The sequence below is a fragment of the Aotus nancymaae genome, unplaced genomic scaffold (genome assembly GCF_030222135.1).
Source record: "Aotus nancymaae isolate 86718 unplaced genomic scaffold, 86718_ANA_hifiasm-v0.15.2.pri h1tg000057l, whole genome shotgun sequence".
Taxonomy (NCBI): domain Eukaryota; kingdom Metazoa; phylum Chordata; class Mammalia; order Primates; family Aotidae; genus Aotus; species Aotus nancymaae.
This window is the reverse complement of record NW_026988471.1, coordinates 43,194,459-43,214,415: the sequence shown is the minus strand read 5'-3', so window position 1 is coordinate 43,214,415 and position 19,957 is coordinate 43,194,459. Positions and strand designations below refer to the sequence as shown.

General features: G+C 36.3%; 1 protein-coding gene across 2 annotated transcripts in view; it reads right to left on the bottom strand.

Moving 5' to 3' along the window:
• CAMKMT (calmodulin-lysine N-methyltransferase) overlaps nucleotides 1-19,957 on the bottom strand; it is a 415,676-nt gene that overhangs the window by 390,949 nt on the left and 4,770 nt on the right. For both annotated transcript variants that reach the window (XM_012450588.3, XM_064364047.1), the window contains exon 2: nucleotides 13,992-14,164. In XM_012450588.3, the coding sequence (XP_012306011.2) occupies nucleotides 13,992-14,164 (173 nt within the window). The remainder of the gene's footprint in view (nucleotides 1-13,991; nucleotides 14,165-19,957) is intronic.

Below are 19,957 nucleotides of genomic sequence, written 5' to 3'. Positions count from 1 at the left end.
AGACAGGTCATCAAGACAGAAAGTCAACAAAAAAATAATAGATTTAAACTATACCTTAGAACAAATGGACTTAACATATATACAGAACATTTCATCCAACAACCACAGAATACACATTCTATTCAATAGCACATGGAACTTTCTCCAAGATAGACCATATGATAGGCCATAAAATGAGCTTCAATAAATTTAAGAAAATTGAAATTATACCAAGCACTCTCTGAGACCACAGTGGAATAAAACTGGAGATCAACTCTAAAAGGAACTTTCAAAACCATGCAGATACATAAAAATTAAATATCCTTCTCCTAAATGAGCAATGGGTCAAAAATGAAATCAAGATGGAAATTTAAAAATTCTTTGAGCTGAATGACAATAATGACACAACCTATCAAAACCTCTGGTATACAGCAAAGGTAGTGCTAAGAGGAAAGTTCATAGCCCTTAATGCCTACATCAAAAATACTGAAAGATCACAAACTGACATTCTAAGGTCATACCTCAAGGAACTAGAGAAACAAGAACAAACCAAACCCAAACCCAGCCGAAGAAAGAAAATAACCAAGATCGGAGCAGAAGTAAATGAAATTGAAACAACAATAACAAAAAAAAATACAAAAGATAAATGAAACAAAAAGCTGGTTCTTTGAAAAGATAAGTAAAACTGATAGACCATTAGCAAGATTAACCAAGAAAAGAAGAGAGAAAATCTAAATAACCTCACCAAGAAACAAAACAGGAGATACTGCAACTAACACCACTGAAATATAAAAGATCTTTCAAGGCTACTATGAATACCTTTACGCACATAAACTAGAAAATCTAGAAAAGACAGATAAGCTTTCTGGAAAAATACAACCCTCCTAGCTTAAATCACAAAGAATTAGATACCCTGAACAGACCAAAAACAAGCAGTGAAGTTCAAATGGTAGTTTAAAAATTACCAACAAAAAAAGTCAAGGACCAGATGGATTCACAGCAGAATTCTACCGGATATTCAAAGAATTGGTACCAATCCTTTTGACACTATGCCACAAGATAAAGAAAGAAGAAACCATCCCTAATTCATTGTATGAAGCCCACATCACTCTAATAACCAAAACCAGGGAAGGACATAGCCAAAAAAAGAAAACTACAGGCCAATATCCTTGATGAACATAGATGTTAAAATCCTTAACAAAATACTAGTTAACTGAATCCAACAACATATCAAAAAGATAATCTACCATGATCAAGCAGGTTTCATACCAGGGATGCAGGAATAGTTTAACATACACAAATCAATAAATGTGACACACCACATAAACAGAATTAAAAATTTAAATCACATAATCATCTCAATAGATGCAGAAAAAGCATTCAAGAAAATCCAGCATCCCTGTATGATTAAAACTCTCAGCAAAATCGGCATACAAGGGACATACCTTACTGTAATAAAAGTCATCTATGACAAACCCACAGCCAACATAATATTGAATGGGGAAAAGCTGAAAGCATTCCCTCTGACAACAGGAACAAGATAAGGGTGCCCATTCTTACCACTCTTCTTCAATATAGTACTGGAAGTCCTAGCCAGAGCAATCAGGCAAGATAAAGAAATAAAGGGCATCCAAATCAGTAAAGAGGAAGTCAAACTGTCACTGTTTGCTGAGGATATATGATCGTTTACCTTGAAAAATCATAAAGACTCCTCCAGAAAGTTACTAGAACTGATAAAAGAATGCAGCAAAGTTTCTGGATACAAGATTAATGTACACAAATCAGTAGCTCTTCTATATACCAACAGCAACCAAGTGGGAGAATCAAATAAAGAACTCAACCCTTTTTACAACAGCTGCAAAAAAAATAAAATAAAATACTTAGGAATATACCTAACCAAGGAGTAAAAGACCTCTACAAGAAAAACTACAAAACACAGCTGAAAGAAATCATAGACGACACAAACAATTGGAAACACATCCCATACTCATGGATGGGTAGAATCAATATTGTGAAAATGACCATAATGCCAAAAGCAATCTACAGATTCAATTCAATCCCCATCAAAATACCACCATCATTCTTCACAGAATTAGAAAAAAAATTCTAAAATTTATATGGAACCAAAAAAGAGCTCGCATAGCCAAAGCAAGACTAAGCAAAAAGAACAAATCTGGAGGCATCACACTACCTGATTTCAAACTATGCTATAAGTCCACAGTCACTGAAACAGCATCGTACTGGTATAAAAATAAGCACATAGCCCAATGGAACCAAATAGAGAACCCAGAAATAAACCCAAATACTTAGAGCAAACTGATCTTCAACAAAGTAAACAAAAATATAAAGTGGGGAAGAAACACTCTTTTCAACAAATGGTGCTGGGATAATTGACTAGCTACATGCAGGAGAATGAAACTAGATCCTCGTCTCACCTTATACAAAAATCAACTCAGGATGGATTAAGAACTTAAATCTAAGACCTGAAACTATAAAAATTCTAGAAGAAAACTTGGAAAAATCTTTCTAGACATTGGCTTAGCCAAGGATTTCACGACCAAGAACCCAAAAGCAAATGCAAGAGAAACAAAGATAAATAGCCGTGACCTAATTAAACTAAGGAACTTTTGCACAGCAAAGGAACAGTCAGCAGACTAAACAGACAACCCACAGAGGGGGAGAAAATCTTCACAATCCATACATCTGACAAAGGACTAATATCCAGAATCTACAACAAACTCAAACAAATCAGTAAGAAAAAAACAAACGATCCCATCAAAAAGTGGGCCAAGGGCATGAATAGATAATTCTCAAAAGAAGATATACAAACAGCCAACAAATGTATGAAAAAATGTTCACCATCACTAATGATTAGGGAAATGCACATCAAAATCACAGTGTGATACCACCTTACTCCTGCAAGATGGCCTTAGTCAAAAATCAAAAAACAGTAGATGTTGGCGTGGACAAGGTGATCAGGGAACACTTCTACACTGCTGGTGGGAATGTAACTATGAAAAATAGTGTGTAGGTTCCTTAAAGAACTAAAAGTAGAACTACCATTTGATCCAGCAGTCCCACTACAGGGTATCTACCCAGAGGAAAAGAAATCATATTTAAAAAAAACACCTGCACACGCATGTTTATAGCAGCACAATTCACAATTGCAAAATCATGGAACCAACTCAAATGTCCATCAATCACTGAGTAGATAAAGAAACTGTGGTATATATATATGATGGAATACTACTCAGCCATAAGGAGGAATGAACTAACAGCATTTGCAGTGACCTGGATGAGACTGGAGACTATTATTCTAAGTGAAGTAATTCAGGAATGGAAAACCAAACATCACATATTCTCACTGACACGTGGGAACTAAGCTATGAGGATGCAAAAGTATAAGAATGATACGATGGACTTTGGGGACTTGGGGGGAAGAATGGGAAGCGGACAAGGAACAAAAGACTAAAAATATAGTATAATGTATATTGCTCGGGTGATGGGTGCACTGAAACCTCACAAAGCACCACTAAAGAACTTACTCATGTAACCAAATACAACCCATACCCCAATAACTTATGAAAAAAAATAATTTAAATTTAAAATTTTAAAAAAGGGGTCAGATGCAGTGGCTCATGCCTGTAATCCCAGCATTTTGGGAGGCCAAGGCGGGCAGATCATGAGGTCAGGAGTTTGAGACCTGCCTGGCCAATATGGTAAAACCTGTCTCTAATAAAAATACAAAAATTAGCCAAGTGTGGGGGTGAGCGAGACTCCATGTCAAAAAAATAAATTAATTTTTAAGAATTATCAACTGAAAGAAAAAAAGAGGAGGCAGTACACACAGAAACAACAGGAGCATGCAATGCACAGAGGAACAGCCTCTGAAAAGGCAGTGAGGGCGACCATCTGCAAGCCAAAGGTAGAGGCCTCAGAAGAAACCAAACTGCCAACACCTTGATCTCAGACTTCTAGCTCCCAGAGCTGCAAGAAACTAAATTTCTGTTGTGTAAGCTCCCCAGTATGTCGTGTTTTGGCAGCACAGCAAACTAAAACACAGTAAGAAAATACATGTAAATTCTATTACCCTTTCCATAAAGATAGAGCTTTTTTTTATTTCTGCCATAGAGGCCCAATTCTTTGACAGAGTGATTAAATCAGATTTAAAAAGTTATTTGCAATCTGACTGATCAAATAAGCACTAGGCCCCAAAGTATCATAATCTAAAAACGCAAAGTCACCAATCACAGATAAACCAATCATAATAACATAATGATTATCTTCTATGGGCATATAAGATTCTAGGTATAGGTGAGGTTATTTACATTAATATTATGGAAAACTATAGTAAATACTCAGATAAGATGAAAAGGAGCAAAGTGTTTAACCTCTAAAATGTAAGATGACTCATGTCTGTAATCCCAGCACATTAGGAGGTCGAGGTAGGGGAATCACCTGAGGCCAGGAGTTCCAGACCAGCCTGGCCAACATGGTGAAATTTCGTCTCTACTAAAAAGACAAAAATTACCCAGGTGTAGTGGCAGGCACCTGTAATCCCTGCTATTCGAGAGGCTGAGGCAGGACAATTGCTTGAACCTGGGAGGCAGATGTTGCTATGAGCAGAGATTGTGCCATTGCACTCCAGCCTGGGCGACAAGAGTGAAACTCTATCTCAAAAAAAAAAAAAAGTAAAATGAAACTATTAAAATTATCAACAATACAGTATAGAAATCCAAAAAAAAGTTTTAATATAAAAGCAATATATGGTTCCTTCAAGAAAAACTGCTCATAATCCTAACATGGAGAGGTTATCATTAGAATTTTGGTACACAGCCTTCAAATGTTATTCTATGTTCACATCTTCCTTTGATTAAAGAACTGAAAGCACTTGTCCATATTGTTTTGCAATTTGTTTTTCACTAACTATAACAAATTATGTGTTATAAACAGTTTCTCACATCATTAAGTAATATCCCATAACATGATTCTAATGGCTGCCAAGAAGTTCAATGGATGTCTGCACCATAATTTACTGAACCAGAACTTTATGTTGGATTTTAAGACTGTGCTCAATTTTGTGCTGTTGTGCACATTGCTGCAGTGAACATTCTTGTGGAAAATATCAAATCTATTTCTGATTGTTTACTTAGGATAAATTGCTAAAAGGGGAATTGTTTTATGGCCTAATTTTAATAAGAATATTCTCTTCGTCTTGCATCTCTCTCTGTCTCATAAATCAGGGTGAAATAAATATTCATAATTAAATCTGAAACAAGTAGAAATAACATGCACACGTTTTGTAATAATGGTAAAATTTTTTACCTTCTTTTTTTACTCGCCCATCCCCAAATTTTTTATATTTCTAAAAAAACAGATAATAGAAGTGAAGTGCATGTTTTAAAAGTTAAAAATATTATTCAAAATAAAAAATTTGCTTTTCATACTTATCACTGAAGCAAAACTTGTCATTCCTGAAAGCATTTTTTTTTTTTTTTTTGAAATGGAGTCTTGCACCGTTGCTGGGTTGGAATGCAGTGGCGTGATCTCAGCTCACTGCAAACTCTGCCTCCTGGGTTCAAGTGATTCTCCTGTCTCAGTCTCCCGAATAGCTGGGATTACAGGTGCTCGCCACCACACCCAGCTAACTTTTCTATTTTTTGTAGAGATGGGGTTTCACTATGTTGGCCAGGCTGGTTTCAAACTCCTAACTTTGTGATCCACCCACCTCAGCCTCCCAAAGTGCTAGAATTACAGGCGTGAGCCACCCGAAAGCATTATTTCTTAAAGCAAAGAAACAGAATGTTTACCCTATGACCTTTTTAAGGGGGTAGGCAGTGGAGAAACAGTAAACCTCATCCTAAACTACTAAGATATTTATAAAGATAAAATCAAATATCCATGAAATTATCAAGGTTTAGAAAGCCGAAAAGATGGCATCTTATGAAAGAATGTTAATAATCACTATTTTCAAAACTATAGGAAGTTAGTTCTAATGATAGGAAAACTGCCATGAATGTCGTATGACAAAGATTCAGTTCAATTACTTCAAGTTCCCTTTCATTTGTTCCAAATTTAAGGACTGTTCTTTTTCACTGAATCATCCATTTTATTCAAGTGTCAACTCTATAAACTCTTGTCTAGTCTTAGTTTTTCAACTATTTACCTAGGTCCTGTCTGAACTCTGTGGTTAGACAGTAATGCCTATAAGGAAAGAAACTTCTCAAACTGGAATTCTTAAAAACTTCAGTCTTAGCATTATACTTGTAATTAATGTTATGTAACAATGACAGTTTTTTGCAAACATATTCATAGTATAAAAAGTTCACTCCATCTTTCTCCTAAACTTCAAAGCTTTATCCCAGACCATTACCTATCACCAGATTCTTCTCCCCAGGGCCAAATAATTTTTTTCACAAGCACCTAAAGCTATCCTAGAATTGAGGAATTTAGAGTTTCTTCTTTAAAAATGGCCTGCTGAGTAAGGACTGAGGAACAAGTCATTGGGGCAGATAATTATTTGAAGAGGGAAAAAGAAAAGCGCTAAAGGAAAAATCTGAAGCCTAAACGTGCCAAGAGGCCGAAATTAGAGGTTTAAAAGCAACCCATGGCTAAATATGACATTAAAATTATAGAAAACAAAAGAAAAAAATAGTAAGTTAGACTACATGAAAATTAAAAATGTTGTGCATCAAAAGATATTACATATCAATACAGCGAAAAGAAAATGCACAGACTAGGAGAACATATTTGCAAATATCACATGTATGATAGAGTCTACTATCCAGAATATATAAAAATAACTCTGACAATAAAAAGAGACAGCTTAATTAAAAACAGGGAAAGACAGGAGTGCAAAAGTCCCATTGAAAAGAAAATATAAATTAAAAAAAAAAAAGAATTTGAATAGGCATTTCTCAAAAAAATATATACAAATGGCCAATGAGCACATGAAAAGACGCTCAACATCATTAGACGATAGAGAAATACATATCAAAACCACAGTGAGATATCACTACATATCTACTATAAAGACTATAATTTTTTAAAAAAGAAGAAAAATTAACAAGTGCTTCACTGGTAAGCATGAGGAGAAACTGAAACACTCATACATTCCTAGAATATAAAATGGAAAATAGTTGGCTATTCCTCAAAAAGTTAAACATAGAGTTACCATATGACCCAACAATTCCACTCCTAGGTACATACCCAGGAGAATTAAAAGCATATGTTCACACAAAAACTTGCACATGAATATTCATAGTGGCATTATTCATAATGGCCAAAAAGTAGAAACAATCCAAATGTTGATCAACTGATGAAAAAATAAACAAAATATGATATTAGCCATACAGTGGGATATTAGCCATAAAAAAAGGAATGAGGTACTAGTATGTGGTACAATATAGATTGTTGAAAATAAATGCTTATTCTCCGATATCACAAGGAAGTATTAGCGCTCAGAAAAAAGGTGTCTCAGCAAAGCTATCTTTACTTTCTGCAGAAAGGGCCCCACTCACCAGCAGTCTTGCCAGGAGAGTGTAATGAAAGAAAAAGCAGGCATATTTATATCTAACACATCCAGCCCCTACTGCTGTGTCCTAATTCCATTGGCTGGAATTGGACCTCACAGTCTAGGCTATAATGTGACTGGCTGACAGCTTAAAATTTTCCTAAAGAGGTAAAGGCAGAGGAGAACAAAGGGAAAAGAGGAAGTAACCTGTGGAATGCTGAAAAAGGCAAAACACTTCCAAATAAGGAGGAGGAGGAAACTATGATCTAAGGCTTGCCTGGGCTTGTTCAGGCATGCCAGGGCAAATATCTAGGTTAAAGTGTAAGAACTAAGAACACTGGATACACTTATTTATTACTTACTCAGGAGTATTAGCAAAGGGTCTAGAGTAAATTAACTTTTGAAGAAGCTGTTATTTATGATGAACTAAGAGAAAAGCTTTAAGAAGAGCTTTTATTTTTATTTTCTACATGGATGAATCTTAAAATTTAAAAATATTGTGCTCAGTGAAAGAAGACAGGCATAAAGAGCTGCATATTGTAGAATTCTATTTACATAAAGTATCCAGAACAGACAATACATAGAGCCAGAAAGTCAATTACCGGTTGCCAGGACTAGGGGAAGAGGGAGGATGGGGAGTTGCTGCCAATGTATATGGGGTTTCTTTTCAGGGAAATGAAAAATTCTGGAATAGTGGTGAAGGCTGTACAACATTGCAAAAACCACTTAATTGTATACTTTAAAGTGATTAAAATGGTAAATTTTGTTATGTAAATTGTATTGTGAGTAAAAGAAAATTGATCCAAAATACAAAATAAGCCAGAGAGTGGAATGGGTCCTAAACAGTTGCAGAAGAACAAAGAGGAGAGGTTTTCAGAAGAAAAAGATTTTAAAAACTTAATCCTAGATGCTTTGGAGTTCTTTCAAAAACAAGTAGTTAAAAATTAAAAATTTTTTAAATAAATAGCTAAAGAGATGTTTTCCAGTCTTATATCTATGAGTTTTAGGAAATTATTAGATGGTTTCCACGTGTACTATATTGGAATTTGGAAGATGTTCAAGGGAACATTTCAATGTACTGAAACAGTATATTTATATGTAAACACACTACATAAAAAATTGTGATGGAATTTAAAACAAATTAGAAAACTAAATTATAATGGCCCATATCTATGATTTAAGATGCATGAAAATGTGACACAATGAAACTCAGTTTTCTGAAAACTATTGATCATATTTTAAAGGTCCTAAAAACACTGTTTTATTACTAATACTCACCTCTATTGTTAATATCACTACTAACATAAAAACTATGCTTTTAAATATAGATGCAGCATTCATATTTGTCTTAGATGCCAGCCTTGCCATCTGAGACAGCCTTGCCATAGCTCTAAACGGGTACATATCATATACCACACATACAAGAATAATCTGCCATACATCTAATTTTATAAGCAAACCATCTCATCACTAGTTTTTATTTACTGAACATTCACAAGCTATATAACTAAAATCATGAGGTGAGGGTTTGGTTTGTCTTTTTCTTTCCCTAGAGATGGAATGTATGATCTCAGTGTAGTGCATTTGTTACAAGAGAAAGATGCAACACAGTCAAAGACAAAGCCATTCTTGACTTCTTGCCCGTTCTAAGTTCCCAGGACAAGCCAAAATCCAGAGTTCTAGCCTTCTAATTCAGCAATTACCATAGCAACAGTAGTCTTATTCAAACAAAGAAGGACAGTTCAGGCCTCTCAGCTTTTTCTATACCTAAGACATGTATACACTTATAAATGAATAACTCACGCACTTCTATGGTTCCAAATATAATGGAAGTAATTTAAAGCTTCCAGAATATGCAAATTCCTGCTGTGCTGAAAGTAAGTTGAAATATGGGGGATAGGAACAATTTCTTATATCTACACAGCATGCTTTATATAACAATAGATTACGGTTTATGAGACAGGGAAAAGGAAATTTGAATTAAAGAATTTTAGTATAACATCTCCTGGTATCTCTTAGTTTATATACTTGCATCTATTGAAAAACAAGAGCCTCTTCCATAAAGTTCTAAGAAATCAAGTACCAGAGGCCAGGCATAGTGGCTCACGTCTGTAATCCCAGCACTACTGGAGGTCAAGACAGCCAGATCCCTTGACCCCAGAAGTTCAAAACCATCCTGGGCAACATGGTAAAACCTCATCTCTACAAAAAATACAAAAATTAGCTGGGCATGGTGGCATGCGCCTGTAGTCCTTGCTACCTGGGAGACTGAGGCAGGAGGATTGCTTGAGCCTGGGTGGTCAAGGTTTCAGTGAGCTGTGATCCTGCCACTGCACTCCAGCCTGGGCAATAGAGTGAGACCGTCTCAAAAAAGAGAAAGTAAGTACCAGAAAGGCAATAATATTTTGTCAAGGAACAAAATCCAGGAGTCATACCCTGGATTTTCATTTCATAACTTTTGACATGTAATTTGAAACAAAGAGTCGACCATCCATAGGTATACAAAACACAACAAACCTTGGGAATTTTGAAACCTAACTTTTACATTATTCAAACTTTAGCTTCAGATGAAAAGTTACTAAGGGAAAATCTTTATTCCTTCATTTTAAGTATCATCATATAAGGCTGCCAGAAAATAATGGTCAAAGTTTTTATTAAGGACATTGCTTATTTACCTTCTAATAATATAAACAAAATACAACTAGGTATTTTGAATTCACAAATACCTAGGTATTAACCCTCTTGGAGGTATTCATTTCAACCCTAATAAAACTTTAAGGAGACAGAAATTAATGGGTAGCAAAAGTTTAAGATAAACAAAGCTAATAAGTATTGATACCAAGTACTGATCACCCTGTGTGAGTTATCTCTGTTTTAAGTTGTGGCAGGTGATCTTAGGTGCTAAGAACTGAGAAAGTGAAAATGGGGTTTACCATTATGATTTGTGAGAAACTTGTAACAACCCCAGTATCTTTTTTTTATTCTTTTTGAGACAGAGTCTCACTCTCTTACCTAGGCTGGAGTTCAGTGGTGCAATCTCAGCTCACTGCAAACTCCACCTCCCAGGTTCAAGCAATTCTCATGTGTTAGCCAACGAGTAACTGGGATTACAGGTGTGCGCCACCATGCCCAGGTAATTTTTTTTGTATTTTTAGTAGAGACAGGGTTTCAGCATCTTGGCCAAGCTGGTCTCGAACTCCTAGGCTCAAGTGATCCACCCTTCAAGGCCTCCCAAAGTGCTGAAATTACAGGTATGAGCCACTGTGCCCAGCCCAACAACTACAATGCTTAGCCCCTTAATAGAACCTGGAGCAGGCTAGGTGTGGTGGCTCACACCTGTAATCCCAGCACTTTGCGAGGCTGAGGCAGGTGGATCACTTGAGATCAGGAGTTCAAAATCAGCCTGGCCATCACAGTACAACCCCGTCTCTACTAAATATACAAAAAATTAGCCAGGTGTGGGGGTGGCACATATCTGTAATCTCAGCTACTCAAGAGGCTGAGGCAGAAGAGTCACTTGAACCGGGGAGGTAAAGGTTGCATTGAGCCAAGATTGGGCCACTGCACTCCAGCATGGGAGAAGGATTGAGACTCCATCTCAAAAAAAAAAAAAAAGAAGCTAGAGCAGATCCACCATATAATATGTACTGATAATCATTCCTCCAGCTAAAGATTACAATGGCCTTCTCAGTAGCCTCTGATGATTCTGTCTTGCTCTTTCTCACCCTGTATATTTTCTAGTACCTTTGCCATCTGGGTATCCCCTTCTCCCAGAACTTTCAAATACTTCCAGATCTAGTTTCTTAAAAATCATTTCCAAAAATCACTCCTACCTCTAAACTTCCATTAAGTGTGAGTATTCTACTCATTTTGAAAGTAATTATGCATGGCATGGTGAGAGTTCTTAGACTGGATAACCTTCCTTATTTATTTTAATAATTTAACTTTAATATATTTCAGCTCCTTGAGCATATTATTATTTATATTTATTTCTGTTTATAGATACAGAAGTTGTTATGAAATATGTATTGGTTTGATTTTAACACTATTCATCACTTTTTTCAATCATCATTACTGCTGATTAAACGAACTTAAAAAACATAGAGGAAGAAGACGGTACTCTACTTCACTTCAAAACTACTTCGAAACAACTGCTTTGGGCTATTGCAAGTAATAGTAAAAACAAACAAAAACACAAACCCTGGCCAGGCATGGTATCTCAAGCTGTAATCCCTAAAGGGGGTCCTGCTCTATCGCCCAAAGTGGAATGCAGTGGCGTGATCATGGCTCACTGCAGCCTTGAAATCCTGGGCTCTAAGAACTCTCCTGCCTCAGCCTCCTGAGTCCTGGGACTACAAGCGCATACCACAACCCCTATCTAATTTTTAAATTTTTTTGTAGAGACAGGGTCTCCCTATGTTGCCAAGGGTAGTCTTGAACTCCTGGCCTCAAGTGATCCTCTTGCTTCAGCCTCCCAAAGTACTGTTATTTTTGCACTAATGTGGAGAGATACTAACTAGTTTGAAAAAAAAGAAAAAAATCTTGGCAGCCAATGAAGTCAAAATTTTAGCTCATTCAGTCACCTGTCTTTTTTCCAATTCATTGTCATATTTATATAGACATACATTCATTCTTTCAAAAATGAATATATCACAAGATATATAACAAAGAACAATGCTGTTGGAGAGGAGTCCCAGTTTACTCTAAAGCCTGGGCTCTGGATAGTACTACATGAGGATCATCTCCACAGGGGTATAACTATGACCTACTTTGAAAGATCTCAAGAAGAGAATATTTCACATTCTCACTGGCTAACCCTTACCAGGGCCTTGGAGATGTCAGGAAATTGTTCTTGCTACAATTTATACTTATTGTCTCTTTTCAGCACTGGATGTAGACGATAAGTTTTAGAACTTTATACCTAAAGACCCTTACTGTATCACTCTGTCCTTCCTTGTCTTTAATTTCCTTCTACCTGTTTAATCATTTCCATTTCTGCTTCACACAGTTATTGGTAGGATCACTTGAAATGGAATACATCAAAGCACCTAGCTCTGTACCTGACACAGAGTAAACATATACTAGCATATACTGCACCTTTCTTTCCTTTCTAACTAGGGACAAAACTGATTATCAGAACTCAAGGCAGTTGGGGTATTCTAATTAGAATCTCATAATGAATGCACAGGTACACCCAAAAATCTGTAAGTTCGTATCTTTTATTTGGCATTTTCTTTACTTTTATTTTTGTTTTTGTGTTTTGTTTGTTTGTTTTTGAGGCAGAGTCTTACTCTGTCACTCAGGCTGGAGTGCAGTGGCATAATCACAGCTCAGAGCAGGCTCAGTCTCCGGGGCTCAATCAATCTCAGCTCCGCCTCTGGAGTAGCTAAGACTATAGGCACATGCTACCATGCTCAGTTAATTTTTGTATTTTTTGTAAAGATGGGTTTTGCCATGTTGCCTAGGCTGGTCTTGAACTCCTAGGGCCAAGTGATCCACTCGCCTTGCACTCCTGAAGTGCTGGGATTACAAGCATGAGCCACTGCGCCCAGCCAGCACTATCAGTAATATTATAAAACCAGATTCTAATTGTTCTTTTCTGCCCACCCTAGTCAATTTTTATCCAAATCCCAAATTTTTAACTATTATGATCTCTTTTAAAGCTTAGATATTCTAAACTAAAATAGCTCGAGAAACATATACTATAAATAGATACACTTTGTGAGAATTTTTTCCTTAAAATTATTCCTAGCCTCACCTAAACCTTATTCAGTCACATTTCCACTTAAAATGTTTTTTGCTCTTCTTACAGTTACTGTAAATGTGCTCCTCCCTCCCTTTCATAATGTGAAATCCTGTCAGAAAAGGCAGATTTTATAAAATCAAACACCTACAGTAATATTGCAACATGAAGAATATAACCATGAGAGAAAATTAATTCAGTAAAATGGTATCTTGTTACTTCAGTCTGCAACTCTCTTGTCTCTTTTCTAATGATTTTAAAAGTCAGAACAGTCCATATGCTTCTTACAATATCAGTGTTTTCCGCTGAATTTTCTCCTTCAGCCTTAAGATTGATTCGATTCTGAAAGTAATATTAAAAAAGAAAAAAGGAAAAGCTACCAAAGCTTGTTTTTTCAGATTACTACTTGAAGGGTAGTTTGTAGCAATTCTGTTTTCACTTTCAGCCTTTTGTGCCTCAAAACAAACATGGCTTTTTGTCATAATCAAATGGTATGACAGAATGTTAAATGAACCCTTTGATTTGCAACCACCTTATCTTCAAATGCCACTATATTCCTGAGAATTTTTTTATTTAGTCTGACAATATAGGAAGACCCAGTTAAAACAACAGAATTTTCTAAAACAAGTTGTAAAACCTAAGTTCTGATAGATTGCCCATAAACTCAATAGAATAAATAATGAGATTCTTATTAGATTGTTTTTCTTATCCAAGAGAAATCTAGTTTTTACAAATCTTAACTAGAATAATGGTTACCTTAAAGAGATACTGTATTCAGGATAGAAGATGCTTGTATATTGGATCCATGCACCAACCTCCTCTTCAGTTTCCCTTTTTTTGGCTTCTGTTACTGAAAACAGATTAAATGATTCAAATCTTCTTACAGATACATGTCGCAGGCAATCATCCAGGTGTTTTTGCTTCAGAACCTTTGAAATAAAACCAAATATTACAGTCATGTTATATAAACAATAAGTGTTCAAAATGCTCAAAATTTAAAAGGGAAGGGGACTTTCCCTTCCAATAATTAAAGATTGGATAATTCAGACATATCTCCTACTCAAATAACTACAAAAGATGAACAAAATATTTTAAAACAATACTTGAAGACATCAGAGAGCAAAGATAATAAAGATTTACAAGTATCTTTTTCTTTTTTTTTTTTTTGAGACATAACCTTACTCTGTCACCCAGCCTGTCACCCAGCTGGGTTCAGGTGATCCTCCTACCTCAGGCTCCCTAGTAGTTAGAACTACAAATATGGCCGGGCGCGGTGGCTCACGCCTGTAATCCCAGCACTTTGGGAGGCTGAGGCGGGTGGATCACGAGGTCAAGATATCGAGACCATCCTGGTCAATATGGTGAAACCCCGTCTCTACTAAAAATACAAAAAATTAGCTGGGCATGGTGGAGTCTGCCTGTAATCCCAGCTACTCAGGAGGCTGAGGCAGGAGAATTGCCTGAACCCAGGAGGCGGAGGTTGCGGTGAGCCGAGATTGCGCCATTGCACTCCAGCCTGGGTAATAAGAGCGAAATTCTGTCTCAAAAAAAAAAAAAGAAAAGAAAAAAAAAAGAACTACAAATATGCACCACCACATCTGGCTAATTTTTTTAATTTTTTGTAGAGATGGGGTCTCCCTATGTTACCCAGGCTGGACTCAAACTCCAGGCCTCAAGTGATCTCCAACCTTGGCCTCCCAAAGTGCTGGGATTACAGGTATGAGCCACAGCACCCAGCCCCCAGTCTGATATCTTTAAAAGGAAAAAACCTAGAGAGGTTACTCTGACTTTTCCAACCACTTTTCTCCTGGGGATATTTGTCAATTCTAAAAGAAAGAACTGAGAAGATAAGCTGCACCTGTAGCAGCCTATGGAGCAAGGAGAGAAAAGCTGAATTTCAGAGCTTACCTAGGAATGGGGAGATATATTATTTCAAGCATGCAAGGTATGTATGTTTTAGTGTAATGAATAATTTTGCTGGTATTGATGAAAGCCAGGTTTTTAAGTGTGGGACATATAAATTAATAATAATGTTTGGATCTTATTTGGATCCTGTTCCAAAATAATCAAATTATAAAGAAAAATTATGAAAAAATGAGGAAAATTTGAAAACTGATCAGCTATTTCATGGTATTGTGATTTTTCTTAATGTCATTTTTATAAGTTCATAATGTAATATTTAAAGAAAAAAATGACATCTGAGATTTGCTTCAAAATAATAGTGGTAGGACATGGGGAGAAGTGAGATTAAACACGGTTGTTCATGAGTTAAAAATTGTTGAAGCTAGCCAGGCGCGGTGGCTCACACCTGTAATCCCAGTACTCTGGGAGGCCAAGGTGGGCAGATCACAAGGTCAGGAGTTCGAGACCAGCCTGACCAATATGGTGAAACCCCATCTCTACTAAAAATACAAGAAAATTAGCTGGGCGTGGTGGCACATACCTGTAATCCTAGCTACTCGGACGGCTGAGGCAGGAGAATTGCTTGAACGTGGAAGGCAGAGGTTGCACCACTGCATGCCAGCCTAGGCGACAGAGCAAGACTCTGTCTCAAACAACAAAAAAAACCTCAAACAACACTATGGGATAGATACCCATCATGTGAAATAACTAGAACACAGGGCAGTTAAGCAATTTGCCCGACAGAGAGCTCGTAAGAGGTAAAGCCAAAGTTAAAATCCAGGTTGCCTAACTATGGACCCTAAATTTTTAACACCTCTGCTTGCAGAGACTATGATAAACACGCATCACCTATCCATTCCAGCTTCCAAGATATCTTTCTATTTTATGTAGCTGGAAAGCTAGAAACTATATTTCCCTTAATCCTTGGCAGCCAGAGTTTCAGATGTGATTTTGGTTTAACCATCAGCCACACTAACATGAGATTTGAAAGAAGGAAAGATGGTGTTAACTATAATTCACCAACTTGTGTTGGTTAGAATAGTTGTAAAAATACTTGTTTTTTCTGAAGCAACTTTAACAGAGGTGCCAGTGTTGACTCTTTAATTTAATGGAGAGTGAAAGGGAAGCACAAGTGGCATCACCTCTGCTGGTACAGATCTAGAAGAAGGTATGCTTCTAGAATCTAGTTATGGCACAGCTTCTGATCATCAGAGATCACAGCTAACGTGATGTGACCCTGGAGACAGCTTCAGGTTCTTCATTGTGGTAAAGGTAGTATTTCTCTTGACTGGCCAGCTCCAGCTTTATACTGTTCTGGGACTCTGTTGTTCTGGGATTCGTTCTTAGCCTGTTTCTCCAATGATTTTGTCAGCACTTAATTCACTACATTAAGCCCCTTTCTGCTTAAAGTAGCTAGAGTGGTTTCTATTTTCTAAAAAGGAACGCTTATTCCAATGACGCATAATTCTTATGTGTATAAAGGCAAACTGAGGTCAAAACAAGCAAGAAAATGTATCAGTATGAATATATCTCATAGGAAAAATATGTTTAAATTTTATATACTATGTAGAAGTTTTAGAAGGTTAGTTTTTTAAATGGAAGATCAGAAAAGGCAGCCTCTCTTTGAAGGTTTTATTTATTTATTTTTAATTGTTTAAAAGCCTTAATCAAAGGAGTCATGGCCAGGCAGGGTGGCTCGCACCTGTAATCCCAGCACTTTCAGAGGCAAAGCTGGGTAGATCGCTTGAGGCCAGGAGTTCAATACCAGCCTGGCCAACATGGTGAAACCTCATCTCTACTAAAAATACAAAAACTAGGCAGTGCATGGCATGCACCTGTAATCCCAGCTTCTTAGGAGGCGAAGGCACAAGAATTACTTGAGCCTGGGAGGCGGAAGGCACAGGAGCCACAAGAATTGCTTGAGCCAGATCATACTACTACACTCCAGCCTGGACAACAGAGCAAGACTCTGTTTAAAAAATAATAATAACAATACAGAGTCTTATTATTGTCTGTCAACTATGGTCAACAGGAAGAAAAACAAACTACTCAACAGAGCTTACGCTTAAGAAAAAAACAAAGTATTAAATTCAAAAAAATATAAAATGTAGATATTATAAATTATCTTCAATCTTGCCCAGTTAAACTCCAAAGAGTAAGTACCTTTTTATAGTCTAAATTACTCTGATGTCAAGGTAATGACACCATAAACCACTAATGTAAAAAATAATTTAAGTCATTATGTGGATAACACTGGAAGGGGCTTTCATAGTTTAGTATGATCTGCATGATCTACAAGATCTACAATATGACAAGCTAATACTCAATGAAAGTAAAAGGCAACATATTTAGAATAAGACATTTATATAAGCCATGTTATATAAAAGTAATTACAATAGGAGATCAAGTCAAATTACTTTGGACGTTTCTTTAAAAAGAAGATTCAGTTATTTTAAGGCCATCAATAATATTTGTAGTTTTATGAATTGAGAGAATACTCAAATCTCCCATCAAGTTATAACCTTATCATCTACCACTTTTAGAAGACCTCCTTCAAATACCCATGTTACATAATTAAACGATATTCAAATGAAATTATCTGGGGCAAAGGAATTAGTCAAGGCACTTTCTCATTCCCCTAAGTAAGTCAATGAGCTATTTAATCAAATATCAATGCTATACCAAATAAGTTCATGTCAAAAGATTAAGTATCAGAAGAAGAAAAAAAAGACATCAAGTCCTAGGGTCCCTAAACCCATCAGGTAAACAATGTATGCAACTGAACACAATGGAAATCAAAGACTCATTTATTAACTTGAAACGTTTACTCCAGAACTAACTAAACTGATCATAACTATACAGAAACACTTATGAAGACTAGATGTAGCAGTTGGATAGAGGAGTAAGGCTAGACACAGAAGTACTGTTTGAAAATCTTTTAGAAGAGTAGCTAGATGCCCTGATTACATCATCACCAGGCAACTACACTTCCCTACAATGGAACTTTGATAGGTAAATTGCTACAGAAGATTGAGTAACAGTTCTGACCTTAAACATCAAGTATAGCTTAAAGTGGTATAAGAGACTCTTCATTCTGATCAATATTCCTTTTCTTCATTTAGCTTCTAGATTACAATAGGCAGCTAGTCTTGTATCTGCCAGAGAGGAGATTGCAATACAGATTGGGTATCCCTTATCCAAAATGTTTGGAACCAGAAAAGTTTTGGATTTTGAATTTGTTCAGACTTTGGATTTGTTTGGATTTGGGAATATTTGCAAAACATAAAGAAAAAGCTTGGAATGGGACCCAAGTATAAATATGAAATTCATTTATTTTTTATATATACCTTATACACATAGCCTGAAGGTAATTTTATATAATTTTTAAAATAATTTTACGCATAAAACAAAGTTTTGACTTGCAACTCGTCACAAGAGGTCAAGTATGGAATTTTCCATTTGTAGCAACACATTGGTTCTCAAAAAGTTTTGGATACTGGAGCATTTAAGGTTTCAAATTTTTGGATTAGGGATGCTTAACCTGGTTTTCTTTCTGGGATATTGGAACAAGAAAAAAAGAGCTGTAGATACTGACATTTGAGATCCACCCAACAAAAATGGCCAATCCCAGTTACCCTACAGTTAAGATGACAGTTAACAGGCCTCTGAATTCTTCTATTTATATATGAATCTATGCTCAAGGATGCAAGTAGAAACCAGATAACCTTATCCTTTACCTGCAGAAGCTATATTGTTTCCCATTTTTAAGACACAGCAACAGGCCGGGCACGGTGGCTCACACCTGTAATCCCAGCACTTTGGAAGGCTGAGGTGGGCAGATTGCTTGAGCTCAGGAGTTCAAGACCAGCCTGGAAAACATGGCAAAACCCCATCCTTACCAAAGAAAAATACAAAAATTACCCAGGCATGGTGGCGTGCACCTATAGTCCCAGCTACTCGGGAGACTAAGGCATGAGAATTGTTTGAACTCAGGACGTGGAGGTTGCAGTGAGCTGAGATCACATCACTGCACTCCAGCCTGGGTGATGGAGTGAAACTCTGTTGCAAAAAATAATAATAATAATAATAGCTACTATTTATTGTGAGTCTATGATGTGGCAGATTCCAAGCTAGGCATTTTACAAATATTATCTCAAATCCTCAAAACAACCTTCCAAAGTATGTGGTATCGCTCCCATTAAGTGAAGAGAACACTGAGGCTATAAAAGTAAAAATCTGTCCAAATTCCCACAGCTTACAGAAGACTTATATCACACCTGTTACCACAAGGATTTAAGATGGCTTAAAAAGATGCACAATACCACAAGATAATATTTATGAAGAGTGGATGAGAAAAAGAGAAAGCAAAGGTAAGAATATAAAACAAAGTCAAGAATAAAAGTGAAACAAAAATACATTCTATAAGAATCTAAATACTTGATGTAGATCAGTGAAGAGCACACAGTAAGTGGTAGACCTAGGACTGGAGCAAGATTTAGATGCATCTGATGCCAGTGTCAAGCTGCATGCCTGCCAAGTTAACTGTGCCGCTTCAAAAACCTTTTATACCACTTGTTCTTCAAAACAAATTAAATTTTCCTCAATTAAATATTTAACTTGTTATTAATTAAATATTACAAAACTAATAACATACAGCTAAAAGAGAGTTGTCGCTTTCCTAAAAGCCAAGTTGAATGTTTTAGAAAGATAAAGGTAAGTTGCTTAAAAATTTACTATCAATTTAGGTATTGGAAGCTAACTATAAACATTTGAAGAATTATAAATATCTAGAAAGATTTGACACTCAGAAAATAACTTAT